Below are 14,014 nucleotides of genomic sequence, written 5' to 3' on the forward strand. Positions count from 1 at the left end.
ATTTACATCCAAATCAGGTGAACGGTGTAGGAATTACAACAGTTTGCATATTTGCCTCCCACTTGTAATGGGACAGAATAATAATCATAAATCAAACTTTCACTTTTTAATACTTGGTTGCAAATCCTTTGCAGTCAATTACAGCCTGAAGTCTGGAACGCATAGATATTACCAGACGCTGGGTTTCATCCCTGGTGATGCTCTGCCAGGCCTCTACTGCAACTGTCTTCAGTTCCTGCTTGTTCTTGGGGCATTTTCCCTTCAGTTTTGTCTTCAGCAAGTGAAATGCATGCTCAATCGGATTCAGGTCAGGTGATTGACTTGGCCATTGCATAACATTCCACTTATTTCCCTTAAAAAACTCTTTGGTTGCTTTTGCAGTATGCTTTGGGTCATTGTCCATCTGCACTGTGAAACGCCGTCCAATGAATTCTGAAGCATTTGGCTGAATATGAGCAGATAATATTGCCCAAAACACTTCAGAATTCATCCTGCTGCTTTTGTCAGCAGTCACATCATCAATAAATACAAGAGAACCAGTTCCATTGGCAGCCATACATGCCCACGCCATGACACTACCACCACCATGCTTCACTGATGAGGTGGTATGCTTAGGATCATGAGCATTTCCTTTCCTTCTCCATACTCTTCTCTTCCCATCACTCTGGTACAAGTTGATCTTGGTCTCATCTGTCCATAGGATGTTGTTCCAGAACTGTGAAGGCTTTTTTAGATGTCGTTTGGCAAACTCTAATCTAGCCTTCCTGTTTTTGAGGCTCACCAATGGTTTACATCTTGTGGTGAACCCTCTGTATTCACTCTGGTGAAGTCTTCTCTTGATTGTTGACTTTGACACACATACACCTACCTTCTGGAGGTGTTCTTGATCTGGCCAACTGTTGTGAAGGGTGTTTTCTTCACCAGGGAAAGAATTCTTCGGTCATCCACCACAGTTGTTTTCCGTGGTCTTCCGGGTCTTTTGGTGTTGCTGAGCTCACCGGTGCGTTCCTTTTTTTTAAGAATGTTCCAAACAGTTGTTTTGGCCACACCTAATGTTTTTGCTATCTCTCTGATGGGTTTGTTTTGTTTTTTCAGCCTAATGATGGCTTGCTTCACTAATAGTGACAGCTCGTTGGATCTCATCTTGAGAGTTGACAGCAACAGATTCCAAATGCAAATAGCACACTTGAAATGAACTCTGGACCTTTTATCTGCTCATTGTAATTGGGATAATGAGGGAATAAAACACACCTGGGAGGCACATATGAAAACTGTTGTAATTCCTACACCGTTCACCTGATTTGGATGTAAATACCCTCAAATTAAAGCTGACAGTCTGCAGTTAAAGCACATCTTGTTTGTTTCATTTCAAATCCATTGTGTTGGTGCATAGAGCCACAAATGTTAGAATTGTCGATGTCCCAATATTTATGGACCTGACTGTATACCTCTACCGGAATGCCATCGGATCCCGGAGCTTTGTCATTGGCCATATCTTTTTAAAGCCTCCACTAGTTCCTCCAAATTAATAGGTGCTTCTAATTGTTCCTTTGCCTCTGCCAATAATTTAGGTAATTCGGCCTCCCGTAAAAATGTTAGTAACTCCTCCTCCGAACCAGAGGCCAAAGAAGTATAAAGAGAGGAGTAAAAACCACCCAGGATATCCTCTGTACCCACACACGACTTCCCCTGGGGATCTACTAATTCAGTTATACATGTCGATCCTTGTTGGGCCCTAGAGATAACTGATAACATATGGCCCACCTTTTCTCCTTCTGCGAACAGATGTTGTTTATAAAAGATGCGTTTCCTATCAGCAGACTGAAGCGAATGACATCTTAATTGCTCCTGCGCTTCTCTCAGTGCCCTGCTGGTAGACTGTGACGGTGCTGCCCCAAAGGCCTCCTCCGCATCAGCCACAGCTTTAACATCTGCTTCCCTAGACCGAGTTTTATGTGTACTAATGGACTTAAAGGGAACCTGTCATGTGGATATTTGATTATAATCTAACTAATTCTATACAATCATTAACTACTAAAAAGTACCTTAGATGTATTCACTTACTGGTGTGACAGATGGTTACTTCATAATATACACACAAAGATGCCACATGCCGCATGCTAATGAGCTGATTTGAGTCCAGCGTGATGTTTTGTGAGTCCAGTGTTTGTTTGTTTTTATTCAGAACTATAGCCACTCCCCTGCCCACCTGCTGCTGATTCATATAGAAAATAACTGTCAATCAGCAGTAGGTAGGTGGGGAGAGTCAGAAGCTCAGGAATATTCAGGACTCATCATTATGAGCTGGAGCTTTTCAATACAAGATGTTGGCAGATTGACTGGGTCAATTAAAGAAAGTGACCCAGTATTTTGCTAAGAGAATCAGTCACTTATTTATGTTGCCCTTAGTTAGGACACCATAAAACTGGTGACAGGTTCCCTTTAATCAAAAGCCCCCTCAAATAAGCTTTCGTATCCTCCCACACTGCATGTGGAGACACCATACCCGCATTAAATGTAAAGTACTCCGGTTGGGCATCATTCATGTTTGTCAGATCCCCCAGAATCTGCAGTCAAATTGCATTACACTTCCACATTTTCGGCCCCAGCCTGGCCCCCCCCAGACAAGTTCAACTCCACCCTCAGTAGGGAATGATCTGATAACGATCTAGGCTGATAATCAGAGGACTGGACCATCGGAAACATTGCATCATTCGCAAGTGCCAGATCTATTCAGGACAGACTATGATATGTGGACGATCTGCAGGATACCGCACCCTCCATACATCTATCAGGCCTACCTCTTTCATATTATTACAAAACGCAGAGCTTCCTGGTGATCTCCCAGTTCCTTCCACCCTGCACCTATCTAGACTTCATCAGGTGCACAATCAGCCACAGGATTCCCGGATGCTCTGCCATAAAGTCTAATATCAATCTCAGGGGAGTCTATGAGAACGGCGGGGGAATATATATTGCCACCAACATTATTTGAATACCTTCAATGTTGCATAATACTGTCACGGCTGTGTCACGGTATTGTTGTTCGCCGTGACACGTAAGCCGTGCGTGCTGGTTGCCAGGGGCAACGTGGTGTTGTTGCTGCATGTTTTTACCTTTCTCCTGGTTCTTTCCCTGTCTGGTGCTGGTGGGGTTAACTACCTGGCTGGGTGTGGCCACTTGGGGTTTATATTGCCTGCGGCTTTCAGGATGGAGTCAGTTGTACTCCAGCCTTTGTTGAAGCTGGAGCTTTGCTCCTTTCCTGGGTTTTCCATCTGCCCAGTCCTTGAGGGCCACCTAGTGGGACATACTGTCACGGTGGGGAGTGGGGGGAAACTCACCACCGAACACCAATTGGCAGCGGGAAGAGCAACTAGGCCTGGACACAGGGAAATTTGAGCAGGTCACCTCCTAATGCCACCCTAATCCTGGACCTGACTCCTACCCGTATGAGCGGACCCAGATGGTAGGACGGCTCATACCCAGGAACCTCCAACCCTGGAATCCCTGAATAGCCCTAGGGATAACGTCAGGGCCTGAGACATCCAAGACACGGAAGAACAGAAGTCTCCACCAGCCTAGATGCAAAGGAAGGGGGGGAACAGTGAGCCGCAACTGGATCGGCAAGCAAGAACCAGTACCACTACCACTAGCACTTACCTGCCGCAGCAACAACGACTGCATGGGGTTCCAGGCAATTACTGGTGTGCTGGATTCCTGTGTATGTTGTTTGTACTGTGTCCTGGTTGGTGTGTGGGTTCTAGTACATTGGCACGGGGTCCAGTCGTTGTTGCTGCGGCAGGTAAGTGCTAGTGGTTCTGGTTCTTGCCTTCCGATCTAGTTGCGGCTCGCTGTCCCGTCCCCCCCCATTCCTTTGCATCTAGGCCGGTGGAGACTCCTGTTCAACCCTGTCTTGGAGAAACAGGATGTCTCAGGACTTGATATTATCCCTAGGGCTATTCAGGGATTCCAGAGTCTGAGGTTCCTGGGTATGAGCCGTCTTACCATCTGGGTCCGCTCATATGGGTAGGAGTCAGGGCTTAGGATTAGGGTGGCATTAGGAGGTGACCTGCTTCCTTTTCCCTGTGTCCAGGACTAGTTGCTCTAACCGCTTCCAATTGTTGTGTGACGATATACAGATGAACTTCCCCCTCCTCGTCTAGGAACTCTTCAATACATTCAAATCTGACATTTTTGTGTACTAATATACTTACTCCCCTGGATTGTGATGAAAAGACCGCGTGGACCGAGTATCCTACCCACGACTTCCGTAGCCAATGTACTGTGCTTTTAGTTAAGTGCGTTTCCTGTAAACAGCATATGGCAGGCTGAAAACGCGATAGGTAATTGAAAATACTGTGACCCTTGTTCGTGTCAGCCAGGCCCCTCACATTCCAGCTGAGTATTCTAATCGTACGTGTCATATTCCAGAATTAAGGCAGAACAGTGATCCGCACCTGTTAAGAACCTAAGAACCTCCTTAGCATTAACACAGAGCACCGAATTATTCCCATAACCATGCTAAAGGGAGTACCCTTCCCTATTCCCTTGCCATAAATATTGGATCTGCTCCGAAAGCCATAACCCCAACTCTTTCTTCGAATAGGGCAATCCCAAGCAACCTTGCCCACAGCATGTTATCGACACCTTCCATTCAACTCACGCTCCTGCATCAGAGGAACTGATAGTAAAATGTCCGTCAGATTTTCGAATCGGTAGAATCGTCCTGTGATGAGTTGTCCTCCTGGACAATCTGATAAAAAGTGAGAGAAAAAAGAAAGAAAAAGGGAACAGGAAAGCATATCCTCCTAGACGCCAACTTTTCAGGTAACCTTGTTTTGCTCTTTTAATAGATTTTCGTGGCAATCCAGCCATTGTGCCGGCGCTTCTGAATCCTCAAAGAACCGTGTAGATCCCAGGGCCGCCACTCTTAATTTAGCCGGAAACAGCATAGAATATTGGATTTTCAGATTTCTGAGTCTCCTCTTAACATCTACGAAACGCGTCCTCCTCTTCTGGACCTCTGTAGAATAGTCCGGGAAGATAGAAATGTTAGCTTCATTATGACCGCAAGATGGTGTCTCTGTCCTTAAAATGCAGTATTTTAGCAAGCATTGTTCTCGGTGGCCTACCAGGGGGTAGTGGTCTTGTGGGCACCCTATGAGCCCTTTCCACGGCATAAAGTGAGGATAGTCCTTTGTCCTGAAACTTCTGATAGATCAATTTTTCTATATAGTCCGTGGCATTCACACCTTCCGTCTTTTCCGGGATGCCCACTATTCTGATATTATTGCGGCGTGATCTATTCTCTAAATCATCAGCCTTGGCAAAAAGGGCAGCAATATCTCTTGCCGTCGACTTAGAAGCAATCTTGAGAGGTCTAACCTCATCTTCCATCACCGACAACCTCCTTTCTACTTCTGAGGTTCTCTCAGCTATTTTATGCATGTCATTTCGTATCAGGGATATATCATCCCTTAGACTTCCCACTTGGATATTAAGTGCTTTGAGGGTGGTGTTGCAGCTGGCAACTGCCACCATGATATCTTTAAGAGTGGGTTCTTGTTCTGCGGCGGTGTGGGAGACAGTTTTCCCCTGTGTGGATTCTCTTGTAATAGTTTCCTCACGGACATTAGCTCCCTCACCCTCTTCATCGGATGAACGCTCCTGGTCAGAGGAGGACATTGTTGCTGTCACTGAGCTCTGGGACCAGTCCCTCACCCCTTCCAACACCCTGTCAAATCTGCTGAGTCACGCTGCAGCGCTCCTGCACACCACCTCATGCGGGCTCTCCTCCTTCACGCCGCCGCCATGTTGGTTATGATCCACTTGGTCAGATCGCGAGGAGTTCTTCCCCCTTCTTCGGCATTCTTGCACACTGATGAGCAACGCAGATGGATCCCCCTCTCTTAGGCACACTTTTAAGGTGTTTCCCGTCCTCCAGGTATCTTTTTTCAGCAGGATGCATTAGGATGGTGGCAGGAGCACTCTGAGGTGCGTCTCGCTCCATGCTGTGGCAGGCCACACCCCCCTGCAAATGGCCTTTTTAAAAGTGTTATTGTATTTGCCACAGCAGCATTTAGCTATGGTGGCTTGTTTCAGGCACGGCCTGCTTTTGGCTGCACCCCCATCGCCAGATGTTTTGATCCGTGCTACGGGAAGATGCAGCGGCAGCTGTGTCGGCATCAGAAGCGACGCGGGTGCTGGGGAGCGAGGAAGTATGACCCAGTATGAGGGCATTTTGAGGGGCATTTTAGGGGTTGGATAACCCCTTTAAGTATTAGTAATTTATGTTGGTACCCCTGAATATGGGGTGGCATGTTTTTTTTTTTTTTTTTTTTTTAAGAGTACTTGTTTGTATAGTTGTATGATAGAAATCCTTACAAAAGCAACAGGTTATCTGTTTACTTAGTTTGTAGTATCTATTATGTGTGTTTTATGTTCTATCCTATTTTCAGTGTTTTTGATTATTTGCAGGGCACAGTAACTGAGGACAAAAGTCATGCATCCCATGTCGTGGTTCCAGTTCCTGGCTCCTTGGAGGAAGGTTAGAATATTATTGTGGTTCATTGTGAGTTCACTAGCTTAAAGGGAACCTGTCATGTGGATATTTGATTATAATCTAACTAATTATATACAATCATTAACTACTAAAAAGTACCTTAGATGTATTCACTTACTGGCGTGACAGATGGTTACCTCATAATATACACACAAAGATGCCGCATGCTAATGAGCTGATTTGAGTCCAGCGTGATGTCAGTGAGTACAGCGTATATTTAATTCAGAGCTATAGCCACTCCCCTGCCCACCTGCTGCTGATTCATATGGAAAAAAACTGTCATTCAGCAGCAGGTGGGCGGGGAGAGTCAGGAGCTCATGAATATTCAGGACTCATCATTATCAGCTGGAGCTTTTCAATACAAGATGTTGGCAGATTGACTGGGTCAATTAAAGAAAGTGACCCAGCATTTTGCTAAGAGAATCAGTCACTTATTTATGTTGCCCTTAGTTAGGACTCCATAAAACTGGTGACAGGTTCCCTTTAAGGTTACCCTTATGCTGGAAAAGGAATACCACTTTAATAGGGCATCTTACCCAAGGGTGCCGTAAATGTTGCTAGTTCTGCTCCATCCTGTTACGGTGGTGATGGCGGTCAACTGTTGAGCAGGAAATACTTGCTTTGTCTTGAGATGCTCATGGACCTTTGTAGATAGCTGATGTCTCCATATAACATTGTGTTGTTTGTAATATTGAGCCAATGCAAGAGAAAATTCATAGCTTCAGATTCCTGATCAGAAGTTTCAAATAATTGGTGCACGTTTGATATACGTGATGTACTTTGTTTTAAATATAGCTGACCTGCTTTGAATGCTATATAGATATGTTGTCACTGCACTTACACTTTTGTGATGGTGTTTTCTGTTTAGAGGAATGGGTGAGACCCATACTGAAGAGAGACAAGCAGGTTCTTCTTCACTGGGGTTATTATCCAGATAGGTAAGCGTGTATAATGATTACATCTTTAAAGGGCATCTGTCAGCAGATTTGTACCTATGTAACTGGCTGACCTGTTACATGTGCACTTGGCAGCTGAAGGCATCTGTGTTGGTCCCATGTTCGTATGTGCCCACACAGTTTTATAGGTACAAAGCTGCTGACAGATGCCCTTTAAGACCTCATCCTTCTTTTCCACTATGGTGTCCTGTGTGAATGAGCAGCGGTCCTGAGTGGTTCATCACACCTCAGTACCCCTATAGGCCAACTCAATAACCCATGCATGGATGTAAAAAAGAGACAGCTCACCTGTTAAAACGCCCTCCACTGCAGAAAATTTATACCATCGGTACAGGATGGAGGAGATGGCCTTGTTTCTCAATGGCGTCTCCTTCTCCTTGTGAGCTGTCCAATTGCAGCGGAGAACGTCGCAGCCAGGGAGAAAACAGGGCCGTCCCCTCCTCCCTCTACCAATGGTATGAATTTACATACCAGACTGAAAACCAGTAAGTGGGGCACAGTGGGCGATTCATCGGTCACATGGCCTAGGAGCAGCACAGCTTCCTCAAACAGCTGATTGGTGGGGGTGCTGTTAAGTCAGACCCCTACCTTTCTAATATTGATGGCCTAGGTCATTAATATGTAAATCCCGGAGAAGCTCTTCATTGATTGTTTTTACCTATCATTGGTTAGAGTAGAGCAATGTATGTTAGTTCCAGTGAGCAAGAACTCAAATAGCATGTGGCTTCATAGCAGAAAAAAGTTCTGCTTGAGTGTATAAGTATATACATTTTATCTGCTCTTAGTCATTTTTCTCTATGTACTCTTCTCTTTTAAAGTTATGACACTTGGATTCCATCTAGTGAGGTAGAAGCTCCAGTTGAGGATGCACCTACCCCAGAAAAGCCCCGCAAGGTAAACCTTTACAGAATATGTACTGAATCATGTTTGCTTAGTTATAGCTGCTCGATGTTGCTGGTTAAGTGTTTGATCTGGTCTTTTTCTGCCTTATAGGCACTTTGTTTTGGTCACCATCCACATCTTTTGTGCTTATTGAGTAGAGGGAGATTAGTTAAGCTATATGCGCCAGAAATCTGTACTGGTGAACGTGTGTGCCAGAAATCTGCACCAGTGTACTGGTGTACATGCGCCAGAAATCTGCACCAGTGTACTGGTGAACGTGTGTGCCAGAAATCTGCACCAGTGTACTGGCGTACATGCTTTGTACCACATTTATGTGGTTTTAGAGATTTATTGTGCCGTGTTTAATACAGGGGTGAGGCCTAGTGGAAAAGAGGCACGGTTTAGAATATGGTTTACAGTGCGCAAGTGTTAGCTAAAATTGGGTTTTTGGTGCAAAGTGAGCCAATCAATAGATGTAAAGTTAGACAATGGGAGGAAGTTAACAAAGACCGTCATTTTACATCTGTGCACCTAAACTGAAATCTATGGACGCTCGGTGCTGCCGTAGATTTAGGCATACATGAAGATGAATGTGCTGGGCCCGCCACACCCCTTTTTGGAAAGTGGCGAAGGTGGTGTCCATAAAGGTGACTGAAATGCATGGCACTTACCATACAGTAAAATTCCTCTTTATTGGTTATGCAGGTACTTCAGATGTGGGTGATAAGGTGATGGACGTTTCGTGCACTCCTGCACTTCGTCTGGCCTATAAGTCCCATATGTGATTAAGCTTTGTCGCAATGACGTTTAAAAAAATGCAGATACGTAATTTTCTACTTTTTACTGCAGAAAAGTTGTGTGGGGTGAATGAAAAATTCCCCCTAATGTGTCTAAAGATGCACCAAATTTATCATCTACCCTCAGTAACTGATTAGTTTAGGTTTACACAGAATTTTTTGGAGGAGGATTTGGGGCAGTTTTCCCTCCATTTTTTTCAGCCAATGCTAGAGGTGGATCCAGAAGATGGAGAAGTAGAAGTTCTCCCTTTATATTTCCAGTTTTTTTTTTTTACTCCACTTCTGGCTTTGGCTGAAAAACCTGAAGGGAAATCTGCCTCAAAACCTCCTCCAAAAAACTCCATGTGAACCTTCCTTTAGACAGGATTAGTACATCTGCCCATCTGTTTCCACAGCAAAGCTGAACAGATACCCAGATAATGGCTATGAAGTGCAGCCCTAATGACTAATGCAATGGCAGCTTGGCAAATATAGTAAAATATGTTTCACATTTTTCTTACACTAACTGCTTAGGACCATATCCATTTTGTGGTCCACAAATCAGGGATCTGCAAAATATGTCTGTGCATCCTGCCGTTTTCGCAGCCACGATTGTAGAAATGCTTCTTCTCTATAATTTGTGGCACAGCCGCACGAATGCGTACAGCACGTGGATAACATCCGTGTGCTGTCCACATTTTTATACGGTCATGTGCATGAGGCCTCAATGTTTCACAATTTTAAATTGGTACTTTTTACAATTTTCATTTTTTCATTCAAGGAAAGCCTTCCCTTTTGATACTTTGCTGTGTATGTCTTTTATAGACACTGCCCGTGCGTTACAGAAGGCTAGGATACTGTATCCAAATACTGATGCTTTTTCAGTCCATAGTATTAGACAGAGTCTTAGTATTTTTATTTTTTCATGGACATGTACTTACACCTATTTGGTAAGAAACACTCATCTTTTTCATATGATTAGGTCCATGCCAAGTGGATTCTTGACACTGATCTCTTTAATGAGTGGATGAATGAAGAAGATTATGAGGTGATTGATGAGAGGAGTACAGTGACACGCCGCAAGAAGATCTCTGCCAAGACCTTGACTGATGAAGTGAGATCATTGCTCCAAACTGATCTAGTAGAGGTCACACTGCTATGCTTTTTAAAATCTATAAATACTGTAAGGAAATGTGCACACACTCTTGACTTCCTTGAAGGAGTTGTCCTGCCTTGGAGCCTCCCTGTCTCCTTGAACATAAAAAAATTCCCACCCACCTGCCTGTGGTTCGGGTGCCGCTCCGTCCCTGGCTGCTTTTGGTCCCCGCGTGATCAGGAAGCAACTTAGTCCCCTGACCACTATGGCCTGTCATGGGTCTCAATGGTCACAGCAGCTTGAATGCCATGTCACAGTGGTGATGTACTGAGGAGGCGACTGTGACTGCTGAGGCATGTGATTGACCACATGGATCCAAGCCACTTCCTGGTCCTGCAGGAAACGGAGCAGCGGACCGTTCTTTTTTATGTTCTGGGGGACAGGGGTGGACCCCAGGGGTTGTCAGCCCCAAGGCTGGACAACCCCCTTAAAAGGATTGTTGGTTACTGATATTGATGACCTAACTAGGGATGAGCGAATCGACTTTGGATGAAACATCCAAAGTCGATTCGCATAAAACTTTGTTTCAATACTTCGTACAGTATTAGAATGTATTGGCTCTGATGAGCCAAAGTTATTACTTTGCGAAGTCTCGCAAGACTTCGTGTAATACTTCAGAAATTGATTTATACTGTAAAAAACAATTTCCCGAAGTCTGGAACCGAACCAGAGTTCGGGAAATGTTTTTTTACAGTATAAATCAATTTCTGAAGTTGTTATGCGAAGTCTCTAATAACTTCGTCTCATTGGAGCCAATACATTCTAATTCTGTACGAAGAGCTTGCTCCGTACAATATTGAAACAAAGTTTTATGCGAATCGACTTCGGATATTTCATCCGAAGTTGATTCGCTCATACCTATTCTTAATGTCCTTTTAGGTTTTTATAAAAATGCCTATGCCTGTTGAGTTTTGGTTCAACTGCTGGGGCTCTAACAATCCTGAGAATTGGGGAGCCCTTTTTTCTGTGCCTGCCATAGAGATGGACAGATATATGCTCGTTATATTCTTAGGTCTTAGTTTTGTAATAAATGAACTATAATTACAGAACAGAAGAAAGTGCTTTTCCATTCTACTCTCCTAATTCTTGCTACTTACTCTCTTAAAAGTTTGGTTCCTCTTCACTCTCTTTTCCGAGTTGCACTTACAACGAGCACCTTTCATGCCAGATAATTTTTTCAATGGTTATCTGTATCATCAAACATTAGGCGATCCTGTTGTGCTAGTTTAATACTGTTAGCACCGTTTTACTATATTTGAATGAATATCAATAAAACGTTTGAATGATAAACTATAGTTACAGAAGATATAAGCGTTTTCCATGGAGATTTTTAGGCCTCTTTCACACGGGCGAGATTTCGGCGCCGGTGCAATGCGTTAGGTGAACGCATTGCACCCGCACTGAATCCGGACCCATGGGCTGTGCACATGAACAGTAATTTTCACGCATCGCTTGTGCGTTGCGTGAAAAATCGCAGCATGCTCTCTGGTTATAAGGGAAAATAATAGCATTCTTAATACAGAATGCTTAGTAAAATAGCGCTGGAGGGGTTAAAAAAATAAATAAAATTTAACTCACCTTAATCCACTTGTTCGCACAGCCCGACTGCTCTTCTGTCGTCTTTGATGACAGGAGGAAAAGGACCTGTGGTGACGTCACTGTGCTCATCACATGGTCCGTCACATGATCCATCACCATGGTGATGGATCATGTGACGGACCATGTGATGAGCGCAGTGACGTCACCACAGGTCCTTTTCCTAAAAGAAGAAGAAAGAAGAGAAGCCGTGCTGCGTGAACAAGTGGATAAAGGTGAGTTAAATAATTTTGTATTTTTTTTTAACCCCTCCAGCCCTATTGTACTATGCATTCTGTATTAAGAATGCTATTATGCTATTATTTTCCCTTATAACCATGTTATAAGGGAAAATAATAAAATCTACACAACACCTAACCCAAACTTCTGTGAAGAAGAAAGTTTTGCACTCGGAAAAATCGCGCATTTTCCAGTAACGCACCCGCATCTTATCTGGCCCTCACACGAGATGCCTGTGTGAAAGAGGCCTTACATAGTTGAAGAGCGCATCACATTCTGTAAAATTCTGTAAAATGTTGTTATTTCTGTTTGTATACCCACATATTCAGTATTGCTATTGCCTTCTCACTATAGGTAAGCAGTCCTGACTCAGATCGCAGGGACAAGAAAGGACCTAATAATAAAAAGAGGAAACGTTCTCCTTCACCACCTCCGAGTGCAGAGGCAAAGAAGAAGAATGTCAAGAAGGGGTTGGTTCATATACTGGTTGCATGTGTTACAAGACGGCCACATGAAGTGTTTTTTACCCTACTGTGCATGAATAATGTTCATATGGCTTGTATGTCTTCGTTTGACTAAGTTTCTGCGCAATATAATCATTATGTTCCCATAAATGTTATCAGTCATATCTGTGATTTATGTGTGTCATTCAGTCATGTGTCACTATCTATCCTTTCATGGTCAGTCATTGTATACTTCCTATTTTATTAATTGGTGTTTTTGGTCTTTATTGGGTAATAATTGAGCTAGGCTCAACTTTGATTTCTGAATGCCTGGAGTGTCTGTGCATTTTAAGCAAGTTCTTTTTTTGGCACAGTTGACATATATGTATAGTATGTAATGTTTCTAAAATCTGACCATTTTATATTCCCCTATAAATAAGCTTCACATTGCTTAAAATGGTTCTCATGGACCCTTATATTTAAGGCCTATCCTTAGGTTAGGTCATCATTATCAGGAGTCTAAGGCCCCTTTCAGACAAACGAGTTTCACGCTGCAGACTATCCAACAGCTCCCGTCCTGAACTCCCAGCACTGCCGGGGTCGCATAGCATTATATTGATTTATGATGCTATGTAACCCTTAGAGTTCTGGAATGTATTGTATAACACTGACCTCATAAATCAATATAATGCTATGCGACCCCGGCAGTGCTGGAAGTTCAGGACAGGTGCGCTCCCTGACACACGCTGCAAGTCCGATGCGTGGGGCTCGCTCGTGTGAAAGGGGCCTAAATCTCTGCACCCTTTTCAATCAGCTGTTCTGCAGTAGCTCCAGGACTACACAGTTCCATCTCATGTGCAGTGACTGGAGCTGGTTAGTGTGGCGTGGCAATAACCAGCTCCGTATACTACACATTAGACGGGACTGTGTATTCTAGTGCTGGAGCTACTGCAGAACAGCTGATTGAAAAGGGTGACAAGATGCAGACTCCCAATGGTCTGATATTGATTGAGAATAGGCCATCAATCTAAATGTCCAGGAAAACCCCTTGAACTTCTTTGCCACTGCAGCAGTTGTGTTTGATTCCCATAACTTTCTGCATTACAGACCAACTACTCCTTATAACAAGTCAAAAAGGGGTCATCGCGATGAAGAACAGGAGGATTTGACAAAAGATATGGATGAACCTTCCCCAGTGCCTAATGTAGAAGAAGTTACGCTGCCAAAAGCGGGTATTTTTGTCTCTCCTAAATGTATATGTGTATAGAATGCATTTGGAAAGTTAAACCCTTTCACTCTTTCACATTTCGTTATGTTGCGGTTAGTTTGGTGTGGAAGAACTTGACTGGCCCGCACATAGCTCTGACCTCAGCCCCTTAGGGGGTTTCATTAAACCTCCTGTAGATGTAATAAGTAGGTGTCCC

The 14,014-nt window shown here is 43.9% G+C and overlaps 1 protein-coding gene across 4 annotated transcripts in view; it reads left to right on the top strand.

Moving 5' to 3' along the window:
* The window catches only part of SMARCC2 (SWI/SNF related, matrix associated, actin dependent regulator of chromatin subfamily c member 2), a 101,249-nt gene that overhangs the window by 30,790 nt on the left and 56,445 nt on the right, over positions 1-14,014 (top strand). For 2 of the 4 annotated variants that reach the window (XM_040425562.1, XM_040425564.1), the window contains exons 6-11: positions 6,478-6,547; positions 7,431-7,500; positions 8,337-8,412; positions 10,159-10,323; positions 12,502-12,617; positions 13,698-13,822. In XM_040425562.1, coding sequence (XP_040281496.1) covers positions 6,478-6,547; positions 7,431-7,500; positions 8,337-8,412; positions 10,159-10,323; positions 12,502-12,617; positions 13,698-13,822 — 622 coding nt within the window. The remainder of the gene's footprint in view (positions 1-6,477; positions 6,548-7,430; positions 7,501-8,336; positions 8,413-10,158; positions 10,324-12,501; positions 12,618-13,697; positions 13,823-14,014) is intronic. The other 2 variants (XM_040425563.1, XM_040425565.1) reach the window with 1 other exon arrangement.

Source organism: Bufo bufo, chromosome 3 (genome assembly GCF_905171765.1).
Source record: "Bufo bufo chromosome 3, aBufBuf1.1, whole genome shotgun sequence".
In the NCBI taxonomy this organism is placed as follows: Eukaryota; Metazoa; Chordata; class Amphibia; order Anura; family Bufonidae; genus Bufo; species Bufo bufo.